At 38.6% G+C, this 27,917-nt stretch overlaps 1 protein-coding gene across 2 annotated transcripts; it reads left to right on the top strand.

The window, feature by feature from the left end:
- The first annotated feature begins 1,649 nt into the window (after positions 1-1,649).
- On the top strand, positions 1,650-27,917 carry LOC104896635 (DExH-box ATP-dependent RNA helicase DExH5, mitochondrial). 2 transcript variants are annotated; one of them, XM_048647374.2, is made up of 19 exons: positions 1,650-2,395; positions 7,525-7,679; positions 7,755-7,842; positions 8,276-8,521; positions 8,650-8,745; positions 12,090-12,278; positions 12,386-12,545; positions 12,628-12,758; positions 15,621-15,788; positions 15,868-16,140; positions 16,282-16,476; positions 20,955-21,158; positions 21,306-21,375; positions 21,459-21,607; positions 25,136-25,441; positions 26,087-26,146; positions 26,414-26,471; positions 26,570-26,680; positions 26,823-26,975. In XM_048647374.2, the coding sequence occupies exons 1-19, from the start codon at positions 1,925-1,927 to the stop codon at positions 26,834-26,836; spliced, it is 3,144 nt and encodes a 1,047-aa protein (XP_048503331.1). In that variant the 5' UTR covers positions 1,650-1,924; the 3' UTR covers positions 26,837-26,975. The 2 variants fall into 2 exon arrangements, with proteins under 2 accessions (XP_048503331.1, XP_010681704.2); XM_010683402.4 differs by having other exon boundaries at positions 1,655-2,395; positions 26,319-26,471; positions 26,823-27,917.

Below are 27,917 nucleotides of genomic sequence, written 5' to 3'. Positions count from 1 at the left end.
AGGTTTGCGTTGGCAGGTGGGTAATGGTAGATCCATTCTCTTCTGGCGAGATAACTGGGTGTTTCCCTACCCAATTTGTTTGAAAATCCAAGTGCCTAGTGATTCCCTCAGTCTGAAGTTTGCGGATGTAATGATTAATATAGCTTCCTAGAATAAGGATAGGCTTGTGGAGCTTGTTCCTTCCCACATGGTGGACTCCATTTGCTCTTTGTTTATCCCGTGTTCAAATATGGAGGATGAACTCTTTTGGGGTCTCACTCCTGATGGTGAGTATTCTGTCAAATCGGGAGTTCGTCTTCTCCAAGGTGAGTATAATTATCCTCATTCTGATGTGGAGTACCATTGGATTTGGAACCTTGATATTCCTCCAAAAATTAAAAATTTCTTGTGGAAGGCTTGTAATGATGGCCTCCCTACAAAGGAAAGATTGGAAAAAAGTTGTATTTTCCTCCCTAAACAGTGTGTGTTCTGTAATTTTCATTCTGAGTCGACCACTCACCTGTTTTTTGAGTGCCCGTTTTCCCAAGATGTGTTTCAAACTCTTCATCAAGATTTCAATTGGCCTTCTCTTCCTTCTAATTTGTCTGTAGCAAATTCAATGTTTCGTCATTCTTTGAACCTGTGCCTCCAAAGGTCTTCGCATGATTTCATTCAGTATTCAGCCATGATCTGGTGGTTCATTTGCTTTTTTAGGAATAAGGTGATCTTTAATAGTGAGTCTATTACTTTCACAAAAGCTGCCTTTGCGATTCCTAAATTTCATGATAATTGGGTTAAAGCTCGGAGTTCTGCTGCCCTAGGCAATGGTGCTATTAGTGCTGCGCCCCGTCCCTCTAGTGCGAGGAGTGGGTCTAATCTCGTTTGGTCTCCCCCTTCAGAGCAGTCTTCAAAGCTTAATTTTGATGGCTCTAAATTATCAAATGGCAATGCTGCTTGTGGGTTTGTCATTAGGGATTCTGGTGGTAAGGTTTTGCTTGCTGGTGCCAAAAACCTGGGCCCTAATGTATATGTGTTGCAGGCTGAAGCTTGGGGGCTTTTAGAAGGGCTCAGAGGTGCAACTTCCATTAATTTATCTCGTTTGTGTGCTGAGCGAGACAACCACTCTGTTGTTAATGCTGTTAACAAAATTTGGAGTAAGCCTTTGGAAATTTCTAACTTGCTTTATGATGTAGGCTTGCTGATGTCGGAGTTAGAGGTTTCCAAGATCCAACATTGTTTCTGGGAGGCTAACCGTGCGGTGACATTTATGGCTAATAAAGGCCATTGTTACCCCTCCTTATTGTATTGGTTCCCCTCCTATTGTATCGATTTCTCCCTTATCATCCGCAAGGATGTTTTAGGTTGGCCTCCTGATTAAGAAGGGTTTGCCTAAATTCGTTTTTCTTTTAAAAAAACAAAGATATAAATTTCGTTCTTCATGACATAACTGAATTCGCAAGTAATCAGACTACTATATAAAAAAAAGTATTTAAATGACACTTTGAAAAAAAAACTAAGATATGACAGAATTTGCATCAGCGTACCCACCAGGCCACCACTCGTCCATTTGTCTTCGCTACAGGACATGTTCACTATATGAATACGACCTTTTCAAATTTACGTTTTCCGTTTTTCTAAATTCTCCTAAACACCAAATGGAACCTACTTGTATTAACAGACAGGTCAGTCAAACTGGTGTATTCTTTCTTCCCCCCCTCTCCTTTAGCAGTTGAACTGACACCAACACGGCAACACCCAAAACCCCAAAACCGAATAATTAAATTCAATATACCGTTTCCGTGACCTTTTAACTTCTTCCATCTCTCTCCTCTCTTTTTACACTAAAACCCTAAAAAATCATCTTCACTCTTTGACTCTTTCATCATCAAATCAATCCCAACTCTGAAAACTCCTGCAAATTTGCAGAGCACACAGTGCAACGATAATGAAGGATTGGGCGCAGTCTTCTGTGTATGTGCCACCACACCAGAGGCTGAGGTCAGTCATCACCGTCCCTTCTTCAACTTCCATTAATGACGCACATTCTCCAGCTCGCACTACCAGTATCGATAATCACCAAGGTCTCACTTCAATCCCTAACCCTAATTTTGATGCTAGAATTAGTCAGAATAACCAGAATCAAGGTAGTGCTGCTGCTGCTGGAGGAGGATATTTTCAGTTTAATCAGCAGCGGAACCTGTCGCCTTCGAGTCCGAATCAACATCAGAATGGAAATGTGAATTGGAATTCCGAGAGCTTTCACTACAAGTTCTATAACCGGCCCAAGAATTATTTGTTTAATGGTGATCGCCAGCTTACTCATTCTCAGCCAAAGTCTGGCGTCGTTGATGAGGTTTCGGAAGAGGGTTCGGACCGCGAATTTGGGGAGTTTGAGCCTTCTTCTTATCCTTCTGGGGTGAGTACTTTATAAATTTTTGCTGCATTTTATTGTCAATTTCTTCTAGTTTTGCTGGCATTTGGTTACTTAATGATAGACTGTCTCAAAATCATTATCAAGGAAATGAACGATCAGGATATTTTGTGTAATAATGGAAACATTATTTTGGTTTCATTTATGAAGGTATTACTACTAGTTCCTTTCAAAGTGAATCAGAGTGTAGAGATGCGCTGGCATTTCAGTACTGTGATCTGCATGGAGAGATTAGGAATCAACTGCTCACGTTATACTGCTTTCTCAGCTGAATTATACTTCCCTTAATTAGTTTCGACAGTCACTTAGTGTGATGAGTACAAAAGTCTATATTGATAATATTGGGTTATATTTCTTCTTAAAAGGATCGTTTGTGATTTGAGTACTCCATTTTCTGTAATTTCCTTTCCTTTTACTTGAGGTGTTAGTCTTGCTTGTCGCTTAAGATAGTGAGTACACATCCTTGAGGACTAAATTCGATCTTTGCTAAATTATTCTACCTTCTTCATCCCAATTTTATCCGTGGCTCAGGCTTTGGCACACAGATTAAGAAAACTAGTATGGGGTGACCAAAAAGTGGGTAGGTTGCTTTAAATTAGATTCCAAACTAGATAAAAGTACTAATTGCAAATTCCTCATGTTGAGTGAAATTTGAGGTCATCAATTACTCCGTTCAAGACAAAGATTTTACACTATATTATATGATTCAAAATCCAAATAAGGGAATTTCACCCCTGCCTCTCCGTTCTCTCTCTTTCCCTTCTAATCGCCCGTATCAAACAATATGTTCATGGAACATAACATTTCAATTTTTGGGCAAGAAAACAAGAGCCAAAACCTATTCGTTGGGCGTGGACCACAAAGACATTTTAGTTATTGCTATTTTTGCCATACTTAGTTGTGGAAATTATTACTCCCCCGTTCCATATTAGTCTGAACACTTTTTTTTTCATCTACCCAAAATAGTTGGACCTCTTCTATGTTATGAGGGTCTCACTACTATTTGGTACTTCTCTCCTACCCCTTTGGTCACTAAACTCCTTCTAATAAAAAAACACCCACTTTCTCTCTCCTTCAATAAAATAAACCGCACCTATTCCTATCACATCTAAATTTATAATAATTTGATAATCACTGAACAACTAATGGCCTAGAGTCAAACTATTATATGACGTCACAAGGGATTCTTTTTTTTACCCCTTTCATTTGTACTTTTATCATGACGGGAGCCTTATACTATTGGATTTTCAGGTTTTAATTAAGTGTTCACTACCACTAAAGCATGTTGTTTGTCGCAAGCATTAACAAATTTTGATTATTAATATGCTTTATTCACAAGATGCGTCCGGACCTTGCACGTAAGGTCTTCAGACCTTATTGTCTTGGTGTGATGACACTTTTTGAAGCTTACTTTTGTTTTGAACTCATACTATATAACTCAAGAGTATATACTTTATTTTGGTGTACGAAGCAACCATTTAATGTTGTTGTCTTTAATTAACAATTTTCTAGTGAAAATGCTGACTTCGTATATCGTGGTGGCTGTAATCTTATTAAGTGTAGTAGCTATTGTCATATGCTTGTATTAACTTAGTTGTTTATATTCGCTTGGCTATTGCAATTAATACTATACAAATATTGAATGCAATTATGGCCTTGAAGGACTTATGGCCTTGAAGGACTTATATGGCCTGCAATTAATACTATAACTCCCAACTATCTTTTTCTTTGTAGTATATGTATGTAGAATGTTAATCATTATGCCCTTCTTTTTGAAAAGGGGGAGGACGGGAGGCGCAAGACATTCAATATGGCCTAATTTATTGACCCATCAAGTGCTAGTGATTAGGGCATCGTAAATTTTGAAACCTCACCCCCTTATTAGTTGTTATCCTTTTGAATAATAAGGTCCATTTTGTTGGTACATCGATTCGTGCTAATGTGGATGCTCGGGAACACCTTAAAGGACATATTTGAAACTAAAGATATTAAGAGAAAGGTTGGAGTAACAAGAGGATAGGAAAAGGATATCTGACTAAATGCATTGGCAAGGACACTAGATAGTTGGGACTTTGAGGATTTCAAAAGAAGTCGGGGGGCATGGTTCGAAAATACGGCTATGGTCTTGGTCGCCAAAATGGTTGTGATTTTCCAGGAATGCAACGGATACATTAAATACAGATTGCATCGTGGTTTCGCCCACATATATGTTAATATAGTTCTTAATTTTTTTTAGTATACTCCAATATTATGATAACATAAATAATAAATTGTAACTTTGTAATAGTAAATAAAAATCTTTACCATTTCCTAGGTTATAATGTGTTAGGGAGCCGTGGGTATTGGGAGTGTAAACTTTTGAATAGAATATGAAAAGTAGTCTTGGCAGACATACAAGAAACGCGGGTGAAATTGCCTTGTCACGATTGTGTTGAACCAGCCAAATTCGATTGGCCAATGTTGAAAACCGGCCGGCCGTCCCAATACAGCAAAATGGACTAAGCCATACGCTTTTTGATACCAGTGTTCGGGGAGACCAAAGATGACTTGGATGGATAGAGAGAGAAGTGAGATGAATAAAATGTGTTTCTAAGAGCATGTAGCACTATGTAGAAAAGAATGGAGGAAGAGAATCTTTGTGCATGACATGGTATCAAAGGTCGGCTTTATCACCTCATTGTGACTGCATTCATAGTTTTTAGAGCACGGCCGAATTGGAAATTTCAAACCATGGTGCCCTTAGATTTAGAGAGCACACTTTAGCGAGGTAGGGTCTAGCGGAGGTAAAAATCTATATGAAAGACGGGCTTAGCAACGTTGCGACCCTATGCACGTGCCTCCAAGGCTCCAGCCGCCATCGACAAGGCACGGGCCACAGTTCCTTTCCTGCGTATTGTAGAGAAGAGTGAAGAGGCGGTCGGAGTTAAATATTAGAAAAATAGCAAACTATTTTCTAATTAAATTAACCTAAGCTCTAATATACACACATGAGATTGCTCTCTTTGACAACCAATCTGCAATGTTCAGTGCAGAATATAAAATTGTTAGTTTGAAGTAGAACCACAATCTGTGAAATGATGATGTTCAATCACCCCAAAACACTTCCATTGTTCTTAAATGATCCAAAGCACTCTTCTTTCCTAAATTATTAATGTTCTTGAGATTTATCTTAATAAACTTGGAGCTTATAATTTTAACCACCCCATTCATCTGTCTACTCCAAAAGCATATAAATCCTTATCCTTAGTGTGTCCTCAGTAGCAAGTCTTGTTCGCAGTGAGTGGCAAGTTACCCTTTGGAGGAGGTTTTCTTTGCACAAGGAGCCTTCGTTTTGCCATTTAAACTGAATTGTATTGACTTTTTATTTGCTGTCTGGTGTTTGACTGGAAAAAGGATAAGAAGCTGCTGTGGTGCATATCTTGTATGGAAAATATGTGGTTTATGTGGTTGGAACGGGACTCCCATCTCTTTTCACAAGCCTCCTTGCGTTTTGAATTGATATGACAAAAAGTAAGTTCTCTAGCATTGTTATGGGCTAAAGCATGTTAAGTTTGCTGGGCCTTGAAGAGTAACTCAATTGGGGAGGTTTGAATTTGGTTTAATTGTTGGACAACGTATTCTCTTTCTCTCGACTGCGTTTTATGCTATAAATTTAATATCTTATTTTGAAAATAAATTTTAATAACTTCCTATTTTTATTATAAATAGTTTGTTTGAACTTCTCCATTTGTGTCTGTTAGACTTGTATATATTTTGTGGTTGTTTAATGTGTATTTTAGTTGATGAATACTTAAAATTATGAAAAGACCCAGCGATGTCACCTGTTTATGCGAGGAGAGATAGGCACCATAAAACTTCTCTACCTTGAAGCAGGTACTACTTTGACTGAAACTCCACATATTTACCTTGATTCTAACTCATTTGAACTTATTGGCTTTACCAGATATCATTAGAACTTGGACAACTTAGGGTTCCTTATTTTCAAGCCCTTATATGAACATACTAATCTGTGCTTGGACTTATGTTCATCATGTGAAAAGAACAGGGCTTAAGCATAGAGGCCATTCTGGGATTTTTTTTTTGGTGTCCCATCCAGATGTAATATTCAGTTATGAAATATAAGAAAAGTAGATGAAAGATACACCCTGCATGTCCTTGAGACCCATGTAATTAAATAAGGCCGTTTGCTAAGTAAGGGTTTAATCTGTTTGCAACGCGTTTGTAACTTGCTGTTCCACACGTTATCAGTCTGAAATCACACTTCAACATCTGTTTTCCATTGCTAATTTCCCTCATCCATTTTGGTAATCCATTATTAACGCTGTTATGGATATTCATACTTTTGAACTCTCATATAAGTAACTTGTACATATCTTACATTCTTAGTGCATATAAATTTTATAACTGTTGTTTCCTATCAAAATAGAACACATGGTGCTAATATATATATGGTCAACAAGGATCTCAATACTGTCACTATTGAAAGTGAAGATATTCTACATAATTTTATTCGAACAAATAGGTATCTTCCAAAAACTCATGAAGTACCATGTCAGTGTGGCTGCTAAGCAATGTAACAACTGCAGACTCATCTCACTTTGCCGATGGCACAACTCTTACCACTAATGTGTACAACAATTGCTTTTTTTATTGTAACCCATATTCGCTAAAAAGCAACTGTTGACCTTTTCTCCCCCTTCTTGAAGTGGTTGCTCCTTCATTATGCACTGGGAGCATGGAGATAGATATACTGTAAATTAATAGAAGATAGATAATGTGCTCCTTTTTGGGAAAAAGAAGCGGCGTGGAGTTGATAAAGCAATTTTTGACAAACTCTCACAATTTGAGATAAAGTTATATTTAAGGAAATTAAGTTAATTTTTGATATGGAACCGCAATATCTAACAAATGGGTTTGCTTCAACAATATATTTGATGACTGTCCAGACAAGAATATAGAGGATATGGGAGACCAAGGGGACAGAGAAAGGATGCAAGGGTTTAGACTTTAGACTTAATCACTTCTTCCTGCCTTTTGATCTAGCTAATTTTTTTCGTTGTTATAATTATGATGTCAATTAATTTTTGTTGACTATTATTACAATGTGGTTTCAGTCTGGTCCAACTGCTGGTAATGTGGAGCACTGGAAATCAAAGCTGAACATGCTTCTACGGGACAAGGACAAACAAGAATTGATATCCAGGGAGAAAAAGGACCGACATGACTTTGAGCAGATCGCTAATGTGGCAAACAAGATGGGTTTGTATAGGTATGTTGAGCTTGAAAACAATTTTGCTGCTTTGGTTTGCTTCTATACTTATATCAACTATGTTACTTTTGGCAGCCATTCATACGTCAAAGTAGTAGTTTTTAGTAAGATCCCACTGCCGAATTACAGATTCGATCTTGATGAAAAGCGTCCTCAGAGAGAGGTACTGCAGCTTCTTCTTCAGACTATATTTCCTTGATGATATCTGGCTTTTACCCATTGATGCTTGTCCTCTTTGTTTGTCAATTATAAGTTCGTGAATTGTGGGGCCTTGAACCATTTATGACGATGATGACTTGTTTGCACTAACTTCAGTTCCTTTTCTTATCCTCTTCTGTATAGGCAATCAGTGTCTCCACTCTTCAACCCTTACTGGTTAGATTCTAGGTATAGTTTTCGGGATATGGGGTGGGCTGAAGATTTTCATTTACAATCAACACCCCCCCTTGGTCTAGAATTGGGGAGATGGAAATATGGAATACCCAGTGATAAGACTGGAAAAGGACATAATTGCCAAAATTGCTTATCCTCAAATCCATTAATTTATCTTCCGACTTGTGTATGGGGGTTTCAAGCTTTTGCTATAATATCCACAGGTTGCAATAGATTGTAGTTTGCAGAGGAGAGTGGATGCTTATCTTGCCGACTATCTTTCTCACAAAGCTAAGAGCGCAAATATTTTACATGATAATGGACTTTCAAGATCAAGTAGTAGCGGTAGCATTGCCACTGATGAAGGTTTCTTTGAGCAACCAGAACCTCTGAACCTTAGCAGTTCTGTCATGGAGAGAATCATAAGGCGCAGAAACTTGCAGCTTCGTGATCAGCAGCTTGCTTGGCAGGTTCATCTTCTCAATTTTTTCTTGTCATCGCCTCAATAGTACAATTTTGTTGCTCCTAAAAATTAGGAAATATGCACTTCTGTTAGTTCCTTATCTGTGTCTAATAGAGTTGCATTCAATCGTCACAGGAATGTGCTGAAGGAAGGAAAATGCTGGAGTTCCGTATAAGCCTTCCAGCATTCAAGGAGAGAGATGCACTGATAAGAGCCATTGCATGTAATCAGGTGAACTCTTTTTTAATTAATCAAATCTGACAGATTGACCAGGAATTTCCACTATTGAAGTCATCTTCGTGCAAAGTCAGTTTCCATAATTTTGTTTCCTTTCTGCTTAGATGTGGGGTGTTTGGCGCCATGCCTGATGACAATTGATTAGTTTGGCTTCTTTATGCTTTATGTTAGTTTCTGCAATATACTTTAATTGCAGTTATTAAAATGTACTTGATTGAGTCCCTCCTATCCCTTTATATCTGAATCATTGTTATATAGTATGCAACTTGATTTAATATGTGTTATTGGTTTGGAGGATGCTCCGTTCGCTTATGTAAATTGGGAGTTTCCTCCTTTTTTCTGTTTGGGGGGGGGGGGGGTGGGGTTTATTTTGTCTTTGTAATTGGATCTTTTTTTGGTGAGTCATAAATTGCTCTGTTTATTCTGGTGTGTGTATGACTGTGTGTGCGCGCGCAGTGGACGGAGGGTTAAACAAGAAAGATATGCTAGAAAGACACCAAAGGGCTATACCCATGTAAAAACAGAAGGCAAAGCACAGAATAGCTCATGCCCCCAAACTATCATGAAGCAATGAATACTGAAACAAACACCAACCACTTAAACTCCCTCCTCTTACCCCCTTAAACAAAAAAAAAAGGTACTAAGGAAATTCAGTACTTGTTGGATAGTCTTGTGTCAAATACCTACTACAAATCGGCAATGTATCAGGTTTTGTCAATTTTGGGTTGACTGTTAATGGGTTGGCAACACTTAACCTAACTCATGATATGTTTGTCAAACGCGTCATCAATCCTCAATTTATTAAACTCTTCTAATTGCATAACTTTTGATTTGCTTAAGTTGTTTATATCTAACAGTTTTTGCAAACCTATTACTGCATGCTAATCTTAACTCGAGAATTGTCCCATAGACCCACTAATTATACGAGCTTATTGGCTCACACCGGAGTAAGGGAAAGGAATCAAGAGAGGGAAACTTGATAAAATGCTACATTTACGCGTTGTAATTAATTCATTTCCATTTCCATTTCTATATGTTTGGTTCAAGTGGGGGTAATAAAAAGAAAACCCTTCCCTTCACATTGCATCTCTTATCTCCTTTTCTATATGGACAATCCCACCTTCCTCCTCAAATCTTCTTCCCTGAAGATTAGCATATTTTGTACTCAATCACATCCATGGCTGCCATTGATCATTGTCGTCTTCGTCTTTTATACTCTCTAAATAGTAGGTGCTGGCCTTTGATGTTGAATTCAACCATCAAGATTTTTCGATCCAAACTTTTGATAATTGAATTCAACCATCTCTAAGCAGTTAAGCACATAAAATATGGTGGGTCTTATCTTTTCCTTGTCCGTGGACCATGGAATTATAAGTTTCCCGTTCCGTTACAGAACGGGCATTCTGTAATGGATTTTGGATTTGCTGTTATGTGAAATCCCGCTACGGCACACCAGAATAAAAATCACAAACTTCTCGCCGGTTGTCCGTTCCGTAATGGGAACTCGCTGCGTCAGAAGGTTCTTATCCCCGTTAGATCCGTTCTTTTCGAACATGGCCAATAATGTTTTGTGAATTAATTATATAGCTGATTAAACATGATATTCAAACAGAATTGATTATATTTATGTTGTAATAGTGCTTCATGAACTAAAATAATACAAACATGGTTAGAACGTATTAATGTGAATTTTTCAAAAAAAATAAATAATCATGCCGTGTCGGCCGCAATCCTTTCCATTCATCTGTTACAAGCCGTTTCCGTGACAATGCAAACGTTATCGCGTTCGCTACCGCATCCGCGATTTTTTTCCTTGCCGTGGACATGTATTTTTCTTAAAATTCAATCTCTCGGATATGCTGATAAAGGGTAATGGCCCTGTGTTCATCAAGCTTGTGATTTCGGCGGACTTGTGCCAGTGATTTCTGATGGTCAGAGCTAGGTTGTCGGTCCTTGGCTTTGTGGTGAAGCCGACTACTGGCGGTGGTGATTGCAAGTGAGAGGGAGCTGATGTTGTCTATGGCAGTAGTGGTGGAATTGCAAATGGTGGTGGTGGATGTTTGTTGTGGACTGTGGTAGTATAGATGGAGGTGGTAGTAATGGAGTTGGCTTTGGAGATGGAAGCACAAAGCTCGAAAGTAGGTATGGAGTTAACTACCTGCCGCACATGACATCATGGACCTCTGGGAAATTGAAAAGCTCTCTAGTGTGGTCAAGTGTCTTCTTATAACTCCGGTAAGGCTTGGGTTACCTTTTGCTCACCTATGGAGGACTCCTGGTGAATACAAATCCACGGATCGGGAGCTGATGTTGTCTATGGCTGAGTATGGCAGTAGTGGTCGAAGTGCAAATGGTGGTGGTGGATGTTTGCTGTGGTAGTATAGATGGAGGTGGTACTAATGGAGTTGGCTATGGAGATGGAAGCACAAAGCTCGAAAGTAGGTATGGAGTCAGCTACCTGCCGTGCATGACATATGGACCTTTGGGAAATTTAAAAGCTCTCTAGTGTGTCAAGTGTCTTCTTATAACTCTGGTAAGGCTTGGGTTACCTTTTGCTCACATATGGAGGACTTCTGGGGAATATAAATCCATGGGGGAGGGGGGGAGTAGGAGTTGGGGGGGGGGGAATTGAATAAGAAAATAGAGCGATTTCGTATATGCTGGAGTTAGGTATTAGCTTGTGACTACCACTTGACTCTTGCTTCCTGGGTAAACTACTTGGTAGCTCGAGGGCATGAGCCTTTTTGTCCTTAGCCCTCCTGTATATGGGTGACAGGAGGGGAAGACATTTAAATAGTTCAAAAGGGTGGGGTTGGGTAATCTACAGTTTAAGTCTTCAGTTTTCCTAATCATTTTCAGATGTTAAACTTTATCTCATTTTCTTCACATATTTGAACGTCATTGCAATCATTTTTCTTTTTTTTTTTTTTTATTTCTAAGTATGTGTTACCATATCCCAGATTTGGGCACTTCTGATCTGAGCTGTATTTGGATAACGTCAAATTAAGAAACTTTCCATTCTATAACCTTGGTACTGTGGCTTTGCTTGATACCCACATTCAAGCAGAAGTATCGTTGACTCTTATTTCTGTTTTTTTTTTTTTTTTTTTGTAGATTATTTGTTGATCAATTGCTTTGATTGATGATTACATCATGATATCATGCCTTTTTTTGTTTACAAGTCCATCCGTCTTTTGCTGTGAGCTATCTGAGTTCATCTCAGCAAATTTTGTAATTTTACTGTTTTCTTGTACAGTATGCTACGTAGCTGTTTTTTTTTCCCATTTTCACTAAACCTGAAATGGTCTCTTGATTATTTTTACCATGTCATATATTAGGTCATCATTGTCTCTGGGGAAACAGGTTGTGGTAAAACTACTCAAATTCCACAATTTATTTTGGAGTCTGAAATAGAATCTAGCCGTGGAGCATCATGCAGTATAATATGTACTCAGCCAAGACGAATATCGGCACTTTCGGTGGCCGAGAGGGTTGCTGCAGAGCGAGGGGAGAAATTGGGAGAATCTGTGAGCATTGCTGTCAACCTATGTTTTGCACTTCAATACTTTACCGGTATAACATCTTAAGCTTAGAAAGTTTAGCTGGAATTTATATTCACACTTCTTTGTTTTAGGTTGGTTATAAAGTTCGGTTGGAGGGGATGAAAGGGAGAGATACGCGGCTTCTGTTTTGCACTACAGGCATCTTGCTGCGGAGATTACTTGTTGACAGGACTTTGAAGGGAATAACTCATGTTATTGTGGATGAGATTCACGAACGTGGGATGAATGAAGGTGAGCCTACAGGCTACATCCATGAAACATCTAATCTTATTTTATGTTTGCCAAATCTTATCAGTGCTCCTGTGTATTCTAGATTTTCTTCTTATTGTGCTCAAAGAGCTACTTCCTCGTAGACCGGAGTTGAAGTTGATTTTGATGAGTGCGACTTTAGATGCTGAGCTTTTCTCTTCTTATTTTGGCGGTGCTCCTCTTGTCAACATTCCAGTAAGTATGCTTTAAAAATTGCTAAGACATTGTTGCTTCTGAAGGATGAGTCTGCCAAACTACTTGTATGAATTTTGGCTATGCCTTTATGAAATGTTGGCTGTTGTTCTAATTCAATGCATCTAGCTTTGCCTAATGGCTTTATTTGTAATGTCTTTCAATCTCCCTCCTGAAAATAGCAGACTTCATTTAGCTGTTGTAAACGCTTCTGTTGATGTACATGTACTTGTTCAGTTTTCCAGTATTGCCTTTTCTTGTATGAAAATGTTAAGATGCTTCATAAACTCTTAATCTGTTGAATTCACTTTCAATTGCTAGTTTGATATGCATTGATCCAAAATCTGGATTGATATCATCAAATTTCTAATGTGTTCATTTAATGGTTGATTCATATAGTTCTTATCATGTTGAAATATAATTAGAGGTCTTGTCTTAGAAGATTAGTTCCTAGAGTTCTTTGGGTTGCTATCTTTGAAGTTCTCAAAGCCACCAAGTGTAAAAGACAATAGTTCAAGATTCGTCTTCTTTGATGCTTAACCCTATGTTTCAATAGAAGGAAATGGATAAAACGGAAGAGAGGAGAAATGGAGGGATCCAAAATCTCTTGTTTGGGTAACAAATGAAAAGAGTAGAGAAAGGAAAACAAAAATAATATGTGAATGCATCCTATTGCTCCCAAGTAAACTGGAGCAAAAACTGTGTTAGGAGTAGCAGAGTGAACCGCATGAATTGTTAACAAAATGCTCCAGTATGTGTCACCGCTTCACATTAGCAAAATGTAAATTGTAATGGTTGTAGTTATCAGCCTCCGTATGATTTGGAATACGGTCTTTCATCTGCCATTGTGCTGGGAGTGGAGTAGAGTCTTCCAATAATTACACGAACAATGTTTTTCTTCCGAATATTTCCAACTATTGAGAGATCGTGTCTGTTAAGGATGGTGGAAAAATATTTCCTCCCACTTCCTTCTCTGTTTGTCCATTTAATTCATTTGTTATTGAAATGAAGGGTTTTCAATCCCTTTCCTTCTTTCACTTGTATTTCCTTGTAAGAGCATTCCATCTCCCCTGCTCTCCTCCCTTTCCTTTCTCTTCCTTCCCCTTTTTAGTTTCTGTCCACACAAAGTGTAAAGTTCAAACTGCTAGCCATTATGAAAGGGAAATCAGGAACCATATTTGAGAAATAACACGTGTGCTGGGAATATACAACAGCAACTCCGACGACAACAACAGTGCTAAGGCGTTAATCCCAAAAGACGGGTTCTGGATGGCTGCATGAACCAAGAAATACTATTTGCTCCCTCAAAGCCATTTTCTTAATATCATTTTCAACTCTGTCCATCAATGTTATCTTTGGTCCCCCTCAATTTATAGTATATCCCCATAATCCCACCTCTTCACATTACTTACTGGTGCATCTTCTGTTTGTAGTCGCACATGCTAAAATCAACGAAGTTGAGTTCTCCTGACTCCCTTATCTTATCCTCCCTATTTTTGCAACTTAAATAGTTACATTTCTCCAGGTATGTTCATTTAGAATCCTATCTCTTAAGGTGCTTCCACACATCTATCCCACTTACACATTAATGCTGCACCAATCTTTTGAATGATCCTTTGTAAATGCCCAACATTCTGACCCATTGCCTTTTCCTGATTCCCCTCCCCCTCTGGGTCTGGATTTCCTAAATCACATAAGCACTACGGTGAGCCGTCTACCAACTTACCATTACTGCAGTACCGCCATCTTGTTAACTATTACCACTTTCCTCCCTCATTTACAATCCAACCCTATGCGTAAGGACCACCTACTGTACCACCTTTTGCAATAAAAAACGCCATCACAATCCTTCTCCAGCACTCTGACCACCTTAACATCTTTCTATTGTAATTTCCCATGGGTGTTATCTCTACTCAAGCCCATAACTGTATAACCAATCTTTCCCACCTCAAACCAGTCACCTGTACTTCTTTGCCTTGGCGTGCATTTTATGGACACCGTGGTGACAACCTTGCCTGTCACTACCTTTCAGTTTGGCAGTGGCGCCATGTGAGAGTTCCTTTCCTCCCAGAAATACTGTGATTCTAAAAGTGTTTTTCTTTTTTGAAGATGGACCTACCTCTGGTGGTTAGATTTTTGTTTTTCTGTAGGTGTGGGATCCCTCTCTCCCAGAACCAATGTGAATCTACCAGAAAGGAGAAAATCTCACCTTGTAATAGATTTTTAATTCTGTAGATGGACCTAAAACTTGGCCTCTGGTGGTTGAATTATCTTTCCTGGTCTGACACCATATCTCATGCTTGAGGTCCTTGTATATGATTATGGATACATTTAGGACAACCACCATGACTACAATGAAGTTAAAAACAAGACGGCAACTGTTGTTTGCAGAGAGAATGTTGAATGACATACTTGTGGTGGTGAGACAATGGGCAATCAGTAGGTTGGTGTTGGGAAGAAAAGGGAGGATGTCATTGATATTGGGCTTCCATTTCCTAATGCTATTAATGCTAGTTATGGAATCAAAGACCTTTTCCTAAACAAATTAATAGGTTTTTTTTTTTTTATTATTTCTCATTCTTGATTCTGTTTTTTTTGTCTTTTTCTTTTTTCTCCCTTGAATTTAATCAAAGAATCTCCTGTGCTATAATAGGATTCAGATATATAAATCAGGTATTCTCTGTCTTGTACAACTCTCTGAATGCTTTTCATGAAGCCCGGTGCACTGAAGTTGTAATCTGTCACTTTATCTTCTATGATCCTTAGAAAGCTTCGATTTTGATGTTCATGATGGCTATTTGTGTGTTGCCTTTTTGTTCCTTAACTGAAGAATGGGGTTTACATCTGCACTGTTGGCTGTTCTAGGGATTCACGTACCCTGTTCGAACTCATTTCCTAGAGGATATGTTGGAAATATCTGGATATAGATTGACTCCTTACAATCAGATAGATGATTATGGTCCAGATAGATCGTGGAAGATGAATAAACAAGGCTTCAGGAAAAGGAAGAGTCAGATTGCCTCTGTTGTTGAGGTAAGCTGCTAGAGACTGGGACTTGTCTTTATGTTGTGCTATTATATCTCTTTTATAATCTTACCTTTTAATCCACCAGGATGCACTTGCTGCTGCAGACTTCAGAGACTATAGTACACAGACCAGGGAATCTTTATCCTGTTGGAATCCAGATTCTATGGGATTTAATCTTATTGAACATATACTTTGCCATATTTGTGAAAAGGAAGGGCCGGGTGCTGTGTTAGTTTTCATGACCGGATGGGATGACATAAGCTCACTTAAGGATAAACTCCAAGCTCATCCTGTCTTCGGAGATCCGAGTAGAGTCTTGTTGCTTGCTTGTCACAGTTCGATGGCAAGTTCTGAACAGGTATATTGCATCTTGATGATATAAGCAACTGGTTGTTCTTTATTTCATATCTTTCTTGCCTGTGCTATGTTGTTTTCTTATCTACATATTGTATCATGTGTTTGTCATCAATTTTATGGTGTGCGTACTTATTATTTACAGAGGTTAATATTTGAGAAACCAGAAGATGGAGTGCGCAAAGTAGTGCTGGCTACGAATATTGCGGAGACCAGTATCACAATTGATGATGTGGTCTTTGTTCTTGACTGTGGTAAGGCAAAGGAGACGTCATATGATGCCTTAAATAATACACCTTGCTTGCTTCCTGCTTGGATCTCAAAGGTTTCCGCTCAGCAGGTAATTTGTCTTTTGTTTCAAAACATGCTCAATGATACGAAACTTTTGTTTGACTCAGTGGGACCACTCTGGGCTTATGTTTGACTATGTTGCTTTGAGTGAGTGAGGCATCATCTCCATTTTAGCAGTTCTGTATCTTTTTAAAACCTTAAGCGCATGTTTCCCTGTTCTCTTTATGTTGTAGTATACGCTATCATTCCAGATACGAGCCAGCTAGCTGATGTCTTGATGCCCCAATAGTGGACTGAATTGGGTATTAGACATTGCCTTTACTATTAGAGTCCAGAACTATGAGATAACTTTTTACTTTGCAGTGCAGTTAGTTGGCTGAAGGTGTGGGGCTATCTTGATTGCAAGCTAATGTCTAACATTCTTGTCTGTCCAATTTCTGATTTGTTTTGGAGCTAAATCTCAAGTAGGTTCTGGTCACAGAATGTTGATATATGTACAGTGAAGTGAGAACAGATGGTAGAACTGGTGGATGAGTGACCTAGTTTTGAAAAGCCTCGCGTAGGCGAGAGGCGGGTGGAGGTGTTGGCCAAATTGCCTTTGACTTGCTGGTGCAGCGATCTACGACAGGCGCTGAGATGCGCGCGCCTCGGGTGAGGAGCGAGGCGCAGCGCCTTCGCAGTTTTTGTATAAACTTGTGAGGTTGGGTAGATCTGAGCTGAAGAATAAATTTTTTTTAACATATCTAATTAAATCTTACCAAGGCTTTTATGCTCTAATTCGTTGAAAACCCCTCATTTCATTTTATTTAATTGCTTCAAATTGAACCGTAAAACAAAAACTGTAATTTCGAACACACCCTAGTTTGCGTCTTGGAAGAAATTGACGGCCGCTGCTTTGCTAGTCATTGCAGAGTAAGCCGGCAAACCACCTTTGATTTTATTCAGGCACCCTAGATCTGGTGATCGTCGACGTTTCAGGTTAGTTTATATTTCTCTTTGTTCTCTATAGCTTGCTCTCTTTCCTTGATCTATTCTTCAATTCTTTCTCTCTCTTTAGTGGGACAGTGTCAGATATTCATCCTTCTCCCAGTCTCTCTTCAGAGGCTTCTTTGATTTGGAAGCTCATGCTCTTGTGGAATTAGGCCAGCATGGGCTACTTGAGGTCCAAGTAGTTTAGAAGATAAATTGATAAGTTGAGCCTTCCCAACCAAAGTTAAAGTTAAAGTTCCATTATAGAGCGTGTCCATGGGGTAGAAGTTAGAACCTCAGAGAATATAAGGTTTTCACATGAGTATGATCTTGAGCTGCCATCCAAGCAAGATTATCTTCGTTTAAGAGAATATTTTTGGTACGATACGCCTGTTATAATTTTTACGGCCCCAGTTGACGTTATACCCTGACTAGACCAGTGAGGTCACATAACTACAGGCCTTTATGATTTCTAGAGATACTCTTTTTCCTTTTCCTTTTCTTGTAGCATTTGCTTAAGGATTGTCCATTTTACTGACATATGAGGCTCTTTTAATGAAGTCTTATAATGGCAAAATAATAATACTAATAATATTAAAAAAAATGTGAGTACAGTTGTGCCTCTTATATGAGATGCATTCGCCTTCACCTTGCACCTAGGCTCTAGGGACCCTTTTCCGCTCGCAACTTTTGAAACTAAGATGAGTGACCCTCATCAATACTAAGTCAGTCTCTTTGGCAATGGTTATGGACGTGCTGACAAAGATCATACAAGATGCGGTATACTGGTGTATTGCATTAGTGGATAAGCCGAGACAAAACCTTAATGATAAGGTAGAACCAAGGAGATAAAGTTGAAATTTTGAGGCGTCAGAATGGAGGCTGAACCGCTGAAGTTGGAGATTTTTTGACGAAGTAAACAAAATATCTAGAGTATGAATTTGATATGAAGCGAGTTTCTGTCAATATATTTTGAAAATGTCCAACAACATCACAAAACCCACCTCCACAACTGCTGTCAATATAGTGTGAAATACCTTGTGTTGCTGAATTGCGGGTCTGTTCCAGTGGCAAATCCAGGATCTTTACGTTGTGGGTTCGGACGTCATAGACAATAGTTCAAATTCTAAATCACGACAGATGACTAATTTGGGTGTGTGAAAATGCTATTACAAGAATTAAATTATTGTTGTTTTGTACATTGTACATGTATGGTAAATCTTGAAAGTATAGTAAATCATGAAAGAATGATCAACTTTGTCTCGTAAAAAGTACTCCGAGTACATTCTATGGAGAGTATTGTTTATTATTAGAACAAAAAGATAAGCCTACTGTATATAGAAGGAAAAGAATAAAAACAATTGAAGATTGAGAAAAAGAAAAGAAAAAGTAAGAAATACATCTGCTGTATGAATTTTTTAAAAGAAAAAGTGAAGATGGTGGAATTAATTTAAGCAGCAAAAAGGAAGACAAATATTGACGAGAGCAAGCATATTCGAACCCTTGACCAAATGCAGTACTACTGTCAACAAAACCATCAAGCTATCATGCTCCTTATGTTTCCTTGCGCAAGCTATTTCATTTTACATGTTTTCCAGTTAGATGAAACGTCACAGATTTTACCAGGATCCACTATATTAGATCCGCCACTTGTGTGTCAACTCCTTCACGTAAGTAGATCACATACTTCTAAGCATATCTTTGTTTGACTTTCATTCTCTTCCTATCTTTACTTGTGAAACGCAACATGAGTTTCCATCAATCTAGTGTCAAAGTATCTCATGCTGCGTTGAACCACAAGTAAAGATGGGAAGAGAATGAGAGGGAAACAAAGACATGCTTTGAAGCGTGTGATCTACTTACATGGAGGTGTGGAGCAGACCGCTATTAAGTCAATCAATGGAGAGGCCAATGGCCATCTCTCTTCTTGAGAGCTCCAATTTAGCCATTAGATGGGGAATGAATTCTTGGTTTAGAGTGGTAATTATATGTTCAGATCTAAAAAATTATACAGAAATGAGTTGATTCAAACCAATTTGTGGGACTTAGGGATCTAATTGTATTACAGATCATTTCTGAAAATCTGCAGATATAGGATAACATATCCAACTTGTACATTTATAGCCATGGACACACTCGAATATGTATGCATACATGACACCAAAACTCAATGTCAATAACTCTACTTCTGAAACACTTATCGTAATCATAACAAGCTAGCAACACAAGATTCCTTGCCAGCCAACGCTACTTTCAACTCTTCTAAAAGATAACACAAAAACCTAAAGGATAGAAGAGAAGACAAGAAATATTGATCTGACAATATGCCTAAGTAGAATTCGACTTATATCCCTCGAAACCTAAGCTAATTCAATAGTTATCTTAACTAAATAAATAAACATTGCTTAGCAAGGAAAGAAATCGTGGAAGCTGTCGCGATTGCGATAACATTTGCGTTGTCGCAAAACCGGCTTGTAACGGATAAATGGAACGGATCGCGACAGACACAGCGTGATTTTTTTTCGAAAAAATTCACATAAATATGTTCTGACCTTATTTGCATTGTTTTAGTTTATGAAGCATTATTACAACATAATATAATCAATTCTATCAGAGTATCATGTTTCATCATAAAATATATTTGGCCGATGTCTGAAAAGAACGATGTAACGGGGATAAAAACGTTCTAACGCAATGAGTCCCCATTACGGAATGGAAAATGCAGCGAGAAGTATGTGATTTTATTATGGTGTTCCATAACGAGATTTTGCAGAATGGCAAATCCAAAATCCGTTACAAAACAGCCGTTCTATAACCGAATGGAAGAGTTTTAATTCCATGTTGCTAAGTGACACTCCCTAGTTTTACCACACCAAAAATTTCCTAAAACAATGCTATGCAGAAGGTGTATGCCGTAGATGCTGCGATCTTTGTTTGATTGGAGTCATCATTTTTTGCATGAGGCTTGCATGAAAATCCAAGGTACACTAACCAAAATGTGATCTAGCTGCTGCACCGAATTCCAGGGATTAGACAACAACTTTATGAAAATTTAGTGGATAGAAAATGTCGACCCCTTGGCACTAAATCCCCTCCCCCCCCCCCCCCGGGTGCCTTTTGGGATTTGATCTTAATCAATCTATATGTATTTTGACAAACCACTATCTCAATGTTTAGTAAAATCTCCTTTATGATCAGTAATGTAACTTGTGGCCATCTGTATTGAGTACATTTGCTTTACAAATGTCATGTTCTCTGTGTTAATGGTCACTTTAAGTACTCAAGTTGGTAGATAACATGAAAACCAATATGGTATTCATTATGCTTGAAAACAAATTTGTAATGTCTGTTTTCTTGAGAAGGCAGCTACATATTAAATGGCAGTTGCATTCTGATTAAATAAATCATTTGTGCTGAATGATCAAGTCTCTGATTCAAATTGAATGAAACATGAATGAGGTGAATGCATGTTGAGGCGCAGTTTTCTTAAATGTCTTCACATCTATTTTCTGCTGAAAATATATGTTTAGTGATAACTTTTCTTCTGCATATATGTAGAGAAGAGGAAGGGCTGGTCGTGTTCAACCTGGAGAATGTTACCATCTGTATCCAAGATGTGTATATGATGCTTTTGCAGATTACCAGCTTCCAGAAATCCTGAGGACACCTCTGCAGTCCCTTTGTCTGCAGATCAAAAGTTTAAAACTTGGCAGCATCTCTGAGTTCCTGTCCAGAGCTCTGCAGTCACCTGAATTACTGGCGGTAACTTGGAATCCCTTTTCTTCATAGATCTTGTTATTTTTCTGTATGCTTTTACATCATACCTAATGGAAATTTCTGCCTTCGCATTTTGCACTTTGCCTTGGATTTCGTTCCCCTTTTTTTAATTTCCTAATGCTTATTTAATAGGTTCAAAATGCAATAGAATATTTGAAGGTTATCGGGGCATTGGACACAAATGAAAATCTCACTGTTCTAGGTGTGTTATCACATTTCTGCGGCCATGTCTTCTTGCTGTCCTTTGCTGAAATTGTGCTCTTTGTATACTTGTTTCTTTGACAGGTAGGTACCTAACAATGCTACCAATGGAGCCAAAGCTTGGGAAAATGCTTGTATCAGGCGCTATATTTAGCTGTCTGGATCCAGTGTTGACTATAGTTGCTGGCCTCAGCATCAGAGATCCCTTTCTGACACCCATGGACAAGAAAGACGTAAGTCAAATTTTATGTTTTGTAGAAAAAGTCCGATGCTTTATGTAGATTAAACGACGTCCTTGGTGTTGCTCTGGTTTGTTATGGTTTGTGCATTAGTGAGTTTTTGGTTTAACTTGCATCATTCCATATGTTTTATGTACTCCTGCTTCTCTCTAGAATTGAAAAGATGTGGAAAACCTGTGTGTAGCAAGAAGACAAAATTATGTTGAGATATTGTATGGAGTTCTTTATCTGCTTGGATTCGCTAGTTCCCTTTGGCTTCTGGATAAAACTGAATTTAGGAAAACCAAGAAAACATGGCTCTTCCTTGATATCTCATTTGACAATCGAGTAATGGCACTTATTTTGTATCTTTAAGTTCGATCACCATGATTATTCTGCCTGATGTACGTTTTAATGCAAAATCTAAATTTGAAAATGGAGCCATCAGCTTATCTGAAATAAATCGACCTTGGGCCTTTTATCATTGGACGAAAGACCTGGTTGGTGGTTAGGTTTTGTTCTGCAGAGCTGCACGCGTAGGTGATCAATTTTGCGTGTTTTTTTTTGAAACAATATAGATGGTGGTGGGCAAGAAGTGTTGCTGATGGTGGATCTCGGGTCCACACACAATTTTATCTCTTAGCCACTCTACTGCAGGTACAAACTGATTTTAATACAATCATTCAAAGAGCTACGATGAACCTTCATTTTTTAAATCACTGGACGTCTCACCTTAACGTTGTTATATAACATCTCCAGTCCGAATTGAATTGGCTGACAAGGACCTTTGCACGTCATTCGATGAAGGGGTTTGGTGTCTCCCTCGGGAATGTTGAGACTGTGCATGGTATTAGAGAGTGAAGGCTGTATGCTGGTGGTACAAGGGGTGCAAGTTTGTGATGATTTCGTACCTTAAGAACTAAGAACATGTGATGTTATCATAGTGGTTAGAACATTTGGGCGCCATCATGACAAATTGGAAGCAGCAGCTTTTGAAGCTCATAGTGGGGAAGAAGTTTTTTTTTTCAGGAGATCCCTCCTTGAGTGGTCCTCAAAATCCATGTTTCATACCTTGCAAAAAGAGGACAGAGGGCATTGGTTGGAGTGAACCACCTACAGGGGGGAGAATACGCGGTAAAGATGAAGGTTGTCGACTTGTCGTGGTAACACCCATCCCCTTTTTCTGGTAATTGTTGACACATATTAGCAATTTTTCCTGTGTGGTTGCTAGAAAGGAGCACGACATGATATTGAAGCAAGGCCATGACCCATTTTTGTTCTCCCTCATTGTTATCCTTTATTTCAAAAAGACGAAATCGAGCGACTGATTCAGGATGTTCACTTTCGGACTAATCCAATCCTCAACAAGTCCTTTCTTCCGTCTTGATATTCAAGAACAAAAGACGGCTCTTGTTGAAACTTTGCTGGTTCATATCGTGCACAAGAAAATTGCATTTGTACCACAAATGTCAGTGACGGAATGATACTGAGTGAGGGAGCCAACCTTATTTCTCGTAATTTAAAACTTTAGATTCCAGAACTTTTCCTAAAACAAGTTTGCCGTCACTCTATTTCCTACTCGCTTTGACAATGTTTTCTGGCGATAGTGTTGGGGTCCCTCTGCTAATACAGGCCCATCAGAGTTGAGTGGGAATTTAGTTGACTGAAGAAGCTATCTTTTATCTACCTTTCTTTTCTTTCTTTTTTACCTCCCTTCTTCCCCTAAACTTCTTTACAGTTGACAGTCAACACGGACTTCCCTTGCCCTTCCCCAAAATGACTTGATTGACTTCTGCCTCCACTCCCCCTAACCTCGTCGTCGAGGATACCACGCCACCAACGAATATTTCCCGTGAGTTTTAGCATATTGCACTGCAAAATGAGTGTCTTCAGACAAGTTACCACAGGGGGTGTGTGGTTTGCCCTGGTTTTGGGCCTACTTAGGAACTTCTCTTCTTGAAGCCACAATGGCGGTTGTTGGTGATTTTTGATTTTTTTTATTGGTAGCAGTGGAAGAAATGCCTGATTGCTTTTGTTTAGTGGTATAGTGAAATTGTGTCGGAGAAGATGAAGTGTTTGGGAATGGGGAGTTCATGCCTTTGCTTTGTGCTATAGTGAATTAGTTGTCTCCGAGAGGGGAATCTATATATTAAATGTTTTCAATCATGAGGTTTTGCTGTGGTGGATACTTATTTCAATTATGAGGCTCAGCAGTTCTTCGGCTCATTAGCCAACCAAGACAGCACCACCAAGATTTTTTAAATGCAACCCCTTTTATCTTTCTGAATTCCATTATGATGCAATAAATGATTAAGAGTGACAGAAGGCAAATGAGTTTAGATGTGGGAGATATTCTATACTTGGTTGGTATGAGTAACCACTTGAGTGAATGGAAATATTTGTTCGTTCTTCTCAGCGTTTCCTTTCACAAATTATTTTATTTCTTCTATTATTAATGGTGTGGTGTTCTCAATTCGCAGTATAGAGGAACATTTTTCCAGTTTATTACATCTAATTTGGTGAAAAGGGAATCCTCACAAACAAACAATCTATTTGTATGGATAGACAAATCTTGTGTCCTCTAAGGCTCTTAGTATGAAATATATTTTGGGATCTCATATACCTCCTGAATTAGTGGCTTTTGTTCCAAAATAATTGCAAGTGGATAATAATATACATCAAATATAGTATCAAGAAATTTGACAAGGCTTCAAGCCGGCTATCCAGATTTTGGATCAATTAGAATCATAATGACCATAATTCTCGGAGGTGGTTTTGTAGAATTTCGTTTTTCCTGGTTTTGCTTAAAAACTTGATAAATTAAAAGGACTCTGACTTTCTCAAATTCTGATCTGTTTTGGGGCAATAATCTTACTATAGCAACAGCTCTGCAAGCTGCATGGAGAAAAAAGGGGAATTTTTTTTTTTTTTAGGGGGGGGGGGGGGGGGGGGTTGATAATGGATTTGCTTCATTAAGGAGAAGACACTAAACATGTTTATGGATATTGTGCAAATGCCAGACACTAAGAACGTTTCTAAATGCAAATTGTTGTTTACTTTTATTACTTTTTGTAAGTTTCCTGCCAGAGATCATCAGCATGTTTGTAAATTTTAGCAGCCAAATAACTTAGTTGTCAATCTTGTGATGGTTTCTTACTCACATTCTGTGCTGAATGTAAATACTTCCTGTGATTTGTATTACTTACAACACTGGATTATGGCACACTAATTTAGGAGAGGGGAGAGAGAGATAAAATAAGGGATCCCATATTACCAAAAATGTCAATGTTGCATATGCAACTTTCTAAATTGGAAAATGATGCAAGTAAAAAAAAGGAGGAAGTATGTTTTATTTAGACCACTTCTAGACAGAATTGTATGTGCTGCAATGCAATACTCTCTCCGTTGCAGTGTCACTGGTCAAGATGCACAGTTTTTATATCTTCACTCTTTGTTCTTTTACTTACTCTGAAGCAACTTAAGGTTCTTTGTTTATGTATGATTCCTGTATAGTTTTAAGATTGCTTTGGTTCTACTCTTCAGCTTGCAGAGGCTGCTAAAGCGCAGTTCTCGCGCGATTATAGTGACCATCTTGCACTTGTTCGCGCGTATGATGGATGGAAGAGTGCTGAGAAAGAGTACGGTGGTCATGACTACTGCTGGAAAAATTTTCTCTCAGTACAGTCCATGAAAGCTATTGATTCTCTTCGGCGGGAATTCTATACTTTGTTGAAGGATACTGGACTAGTTGATGACAATTCATCCTTCTTCAATGGATGGAGCCAGGACGATAAGCTTCTTCGTGCTGTTATATGCTATGGATTGTATCCAGGAATCTGCTCTGTTGTGGTGAGTGGTTTAATTGCAGACTAAAACTTATCTTGCATACTGCAAATTTATGGAGATCAAAATTTTGTAGAATGCTTCACATGATTCCTATGCTACAATGGTCATATTGTGCCCCAATTTAGCTGACCATGCCGATTAATCAGAAACACCTCTAATGAACGACAAGAAATAGAATTCAGGAAGAAATGCTTATATGTGGAAACCTATGTTGAGGTGTGGAAGATCGTTTGTGGCTCATTCATTCATGTTCTTGAGGGATTAACATGTTTTACTTTGAGCTTGCAAGCCTATTAATCTTGTTTTTGACAAAATGTAGTTTTGTCTCCTTGTTTAAGAGATGAAAATTGACTTAAAACACTTGAAAACATTGGCGATTGTGAATTGTAATCCAAATGGGGTAAGTGGCTCATATGAATGGTTCTATCTGATCTTATTCCGGAACAAGCAGAAATTCTTAGTTCTTGATAAACTTTTTCAAGGAAGTCTGATTAGAAATGATTGTTGGTTTAGTTGGACAATAAAGAAGTGATGGGGGGGGACCTGTGTCTCTGGCTCTTGGCTGCTCTCTATTATCATCTATATGTCGAGTTTCTCTGTCTCGCCTGCAGGACATGTACTAATCTATTGGTTGTAATGTTTTCACAGCATAATGAGAAGTCATTGTCATTAAAGACAATGGAGGATGGTCAGGTGCACCTGTACTCGGTAAGATCATTTTGTCTCGGTACTTTGATTTTATATTCCCTTTTTGAATGTTTATTCCTTTTTTTCTTGTTAAATCTAGCAAATGTTTTACTGGGTAATCAATATCTACTGTATATCTCAGTTGTAAGTTCATCCTTATGGATTAAATTTCTTGTCTGTCATCATGTGGCAGAACTCTGTCAATGCTCGTGAGCCGAGAATCCCATATCCATGGCTTGTTTTCAATGAGAAAATTAAAGTAAACTCAGTTTTCCTCCGTGATTCTAGTGCAGTGTCAGATTCAATGGTCTTACTGTTTGGAGGAAACATTGTCAAAGGTGCAACGGTGAGAAGAATCATATAGTTACTCTAGTGATTCTTTTTCTTTCTGGACCCTGCATTTTTAACAGTTCCATTTCTACTTGATTTTTTCTGTCTTGGCAGGATGGGCATCTAATTATGTTGGGAGGATACTTGGAATTTTTTATGAAACCTGTGATGGCAGAAACTTACTTGAACCTAAAGAGAGAACTGGAGGATTTTGTGCAGCTGAAGGTAAGCAAAGCTTATTACAGCGACTGCTATGTGAATCCAGTTTTTTGGGCATATTATACATAATGTTGATTGTGGAAGCTTTCATATTTACCTATCTATGTCATAATGCTGTTTGTCTAAAGTGGTTCATATCTGCTTGCAGCTCCTAAATCCTAAGATGGATACACATGCTTATCAGGACCTTCTGTCTGCTACGAGGCTTTTGGTTTCAGAGGATAATTGTGAGGGCCGATTTGTGTTTTGCCGCCAGAATTTAAAGTCTACTACTAAATCTGTTTCGCCAATGGTGCCGACATTGTCGTCTAGAACTCAAAGTGGACCTGGTGGTGATAACTCCAAGAGTCAGCTTCAAACCTTAGTTACTAGGGCAGGTTATACAGCCCCTATATATAAAGTGAAACAACTGTCAAATAATCAGTTCAGAGCGACTGTAGAGTTCAATGGAATGCAGATAATAGGTCGGCCTTGCAATAACAAGAAGAGTGCAGAAAAAGATGCAGCTTCTGAAGCTTTAGAATGGCTAATGGGTGGGACCCAAATGGGAAACGAGCAAGTCAATCACATGTCGATGCTGCTGAAAAAGAGCAAGAGGTATCACAACTGATGCTGACTTGTACATACTGCAATGGCGGGTGGCTGAGCAGATCTTTGAAAAGGTGCGCAGAAAGCCAGATGAGGCCTCAGATTGCGCAATTGTGTGATCTGGCTTGAGTCTGATCGTTCACCAGGCTGATTTAGAACACCCAGCATACTGGTGAAAGAATACCTTGGAATGTCATGGTTTATAATTCAAGGTGGAAAAAATTTCTCAGAAGAAAGTGACTAGAGACAACAATTAGCTGTACAAAAATCTTGGAGATGTCTTTTGTAGCTTCCAAGTGTTTGGTGGCTACCACCACATACTGCTGTTTTTTGGCTGTAAATTAGGATTTGGATGGAGGGGTTTGTGAGGATGGGGGCAGAAATGACTAGGAAGGGAAATTTCCTTCATTTTCATTGCAGGATATATTGCCCTATTTTGGGAAATTTATCACGTGAAAGTGGAAACCGGATTCTGTAATGTAAATTGAAACTGGAGGCGCTTAGGGACCCGTAGCCATTCCATTTGTACAAAAAATAATTTGTGTCGCAGTATAGCATTATTGAATAGATATGCATCTCCTGCTCCTTTGTACTGTATGTATGATTTGAAGTCATTATATATGGAGGCCAGGATATCCAATTTTTTGTTGCTGTA

Source organism: Beta vulgaris, chromosome 6 (genome assembly GCF_026745355.1).
Source record: "Beta vulgaris subsp. vulgaris cultivar EL10 chromosome 6, EL10.2, whole genome shotgun sequence".
Taxonomy (NCBI): Eukaryota; Viridiplantae; Streptophyta; class Magnoliopsida; order Caryophyllales; family Amaranthaceae; genus Beta; species Beta vulgaris.
This window is presented reverse-complemented; position numbering and strand designations above follow the sequence as displayed.

Excerpts from the sequence above, each read along its gene's own strand:
- LOC104896635 (XM_010683402.4), top strand. The coding sequence starts at position 1,925 with ATGAAGGATTGGGCGCAGTCTTCTGTGTATGTGCCACCACACCAGAGG. Across the intron at positions 12,279-12,385 it reads GGGAGAAATTGGGAGAATCT|GTTGGTTATAAAGTTCGGTT; the intron begins GTGAGCATTGCT and ends TCTTTGTTTTAG. Across the intron at positions 25,442-26,086 it reads CAGGAATCTGCTCTGTTGTG|CATAATGAGAAGTCATTGTC; the intron begins GTGAGTGGTTTA and ends ATGTTTTCACAG.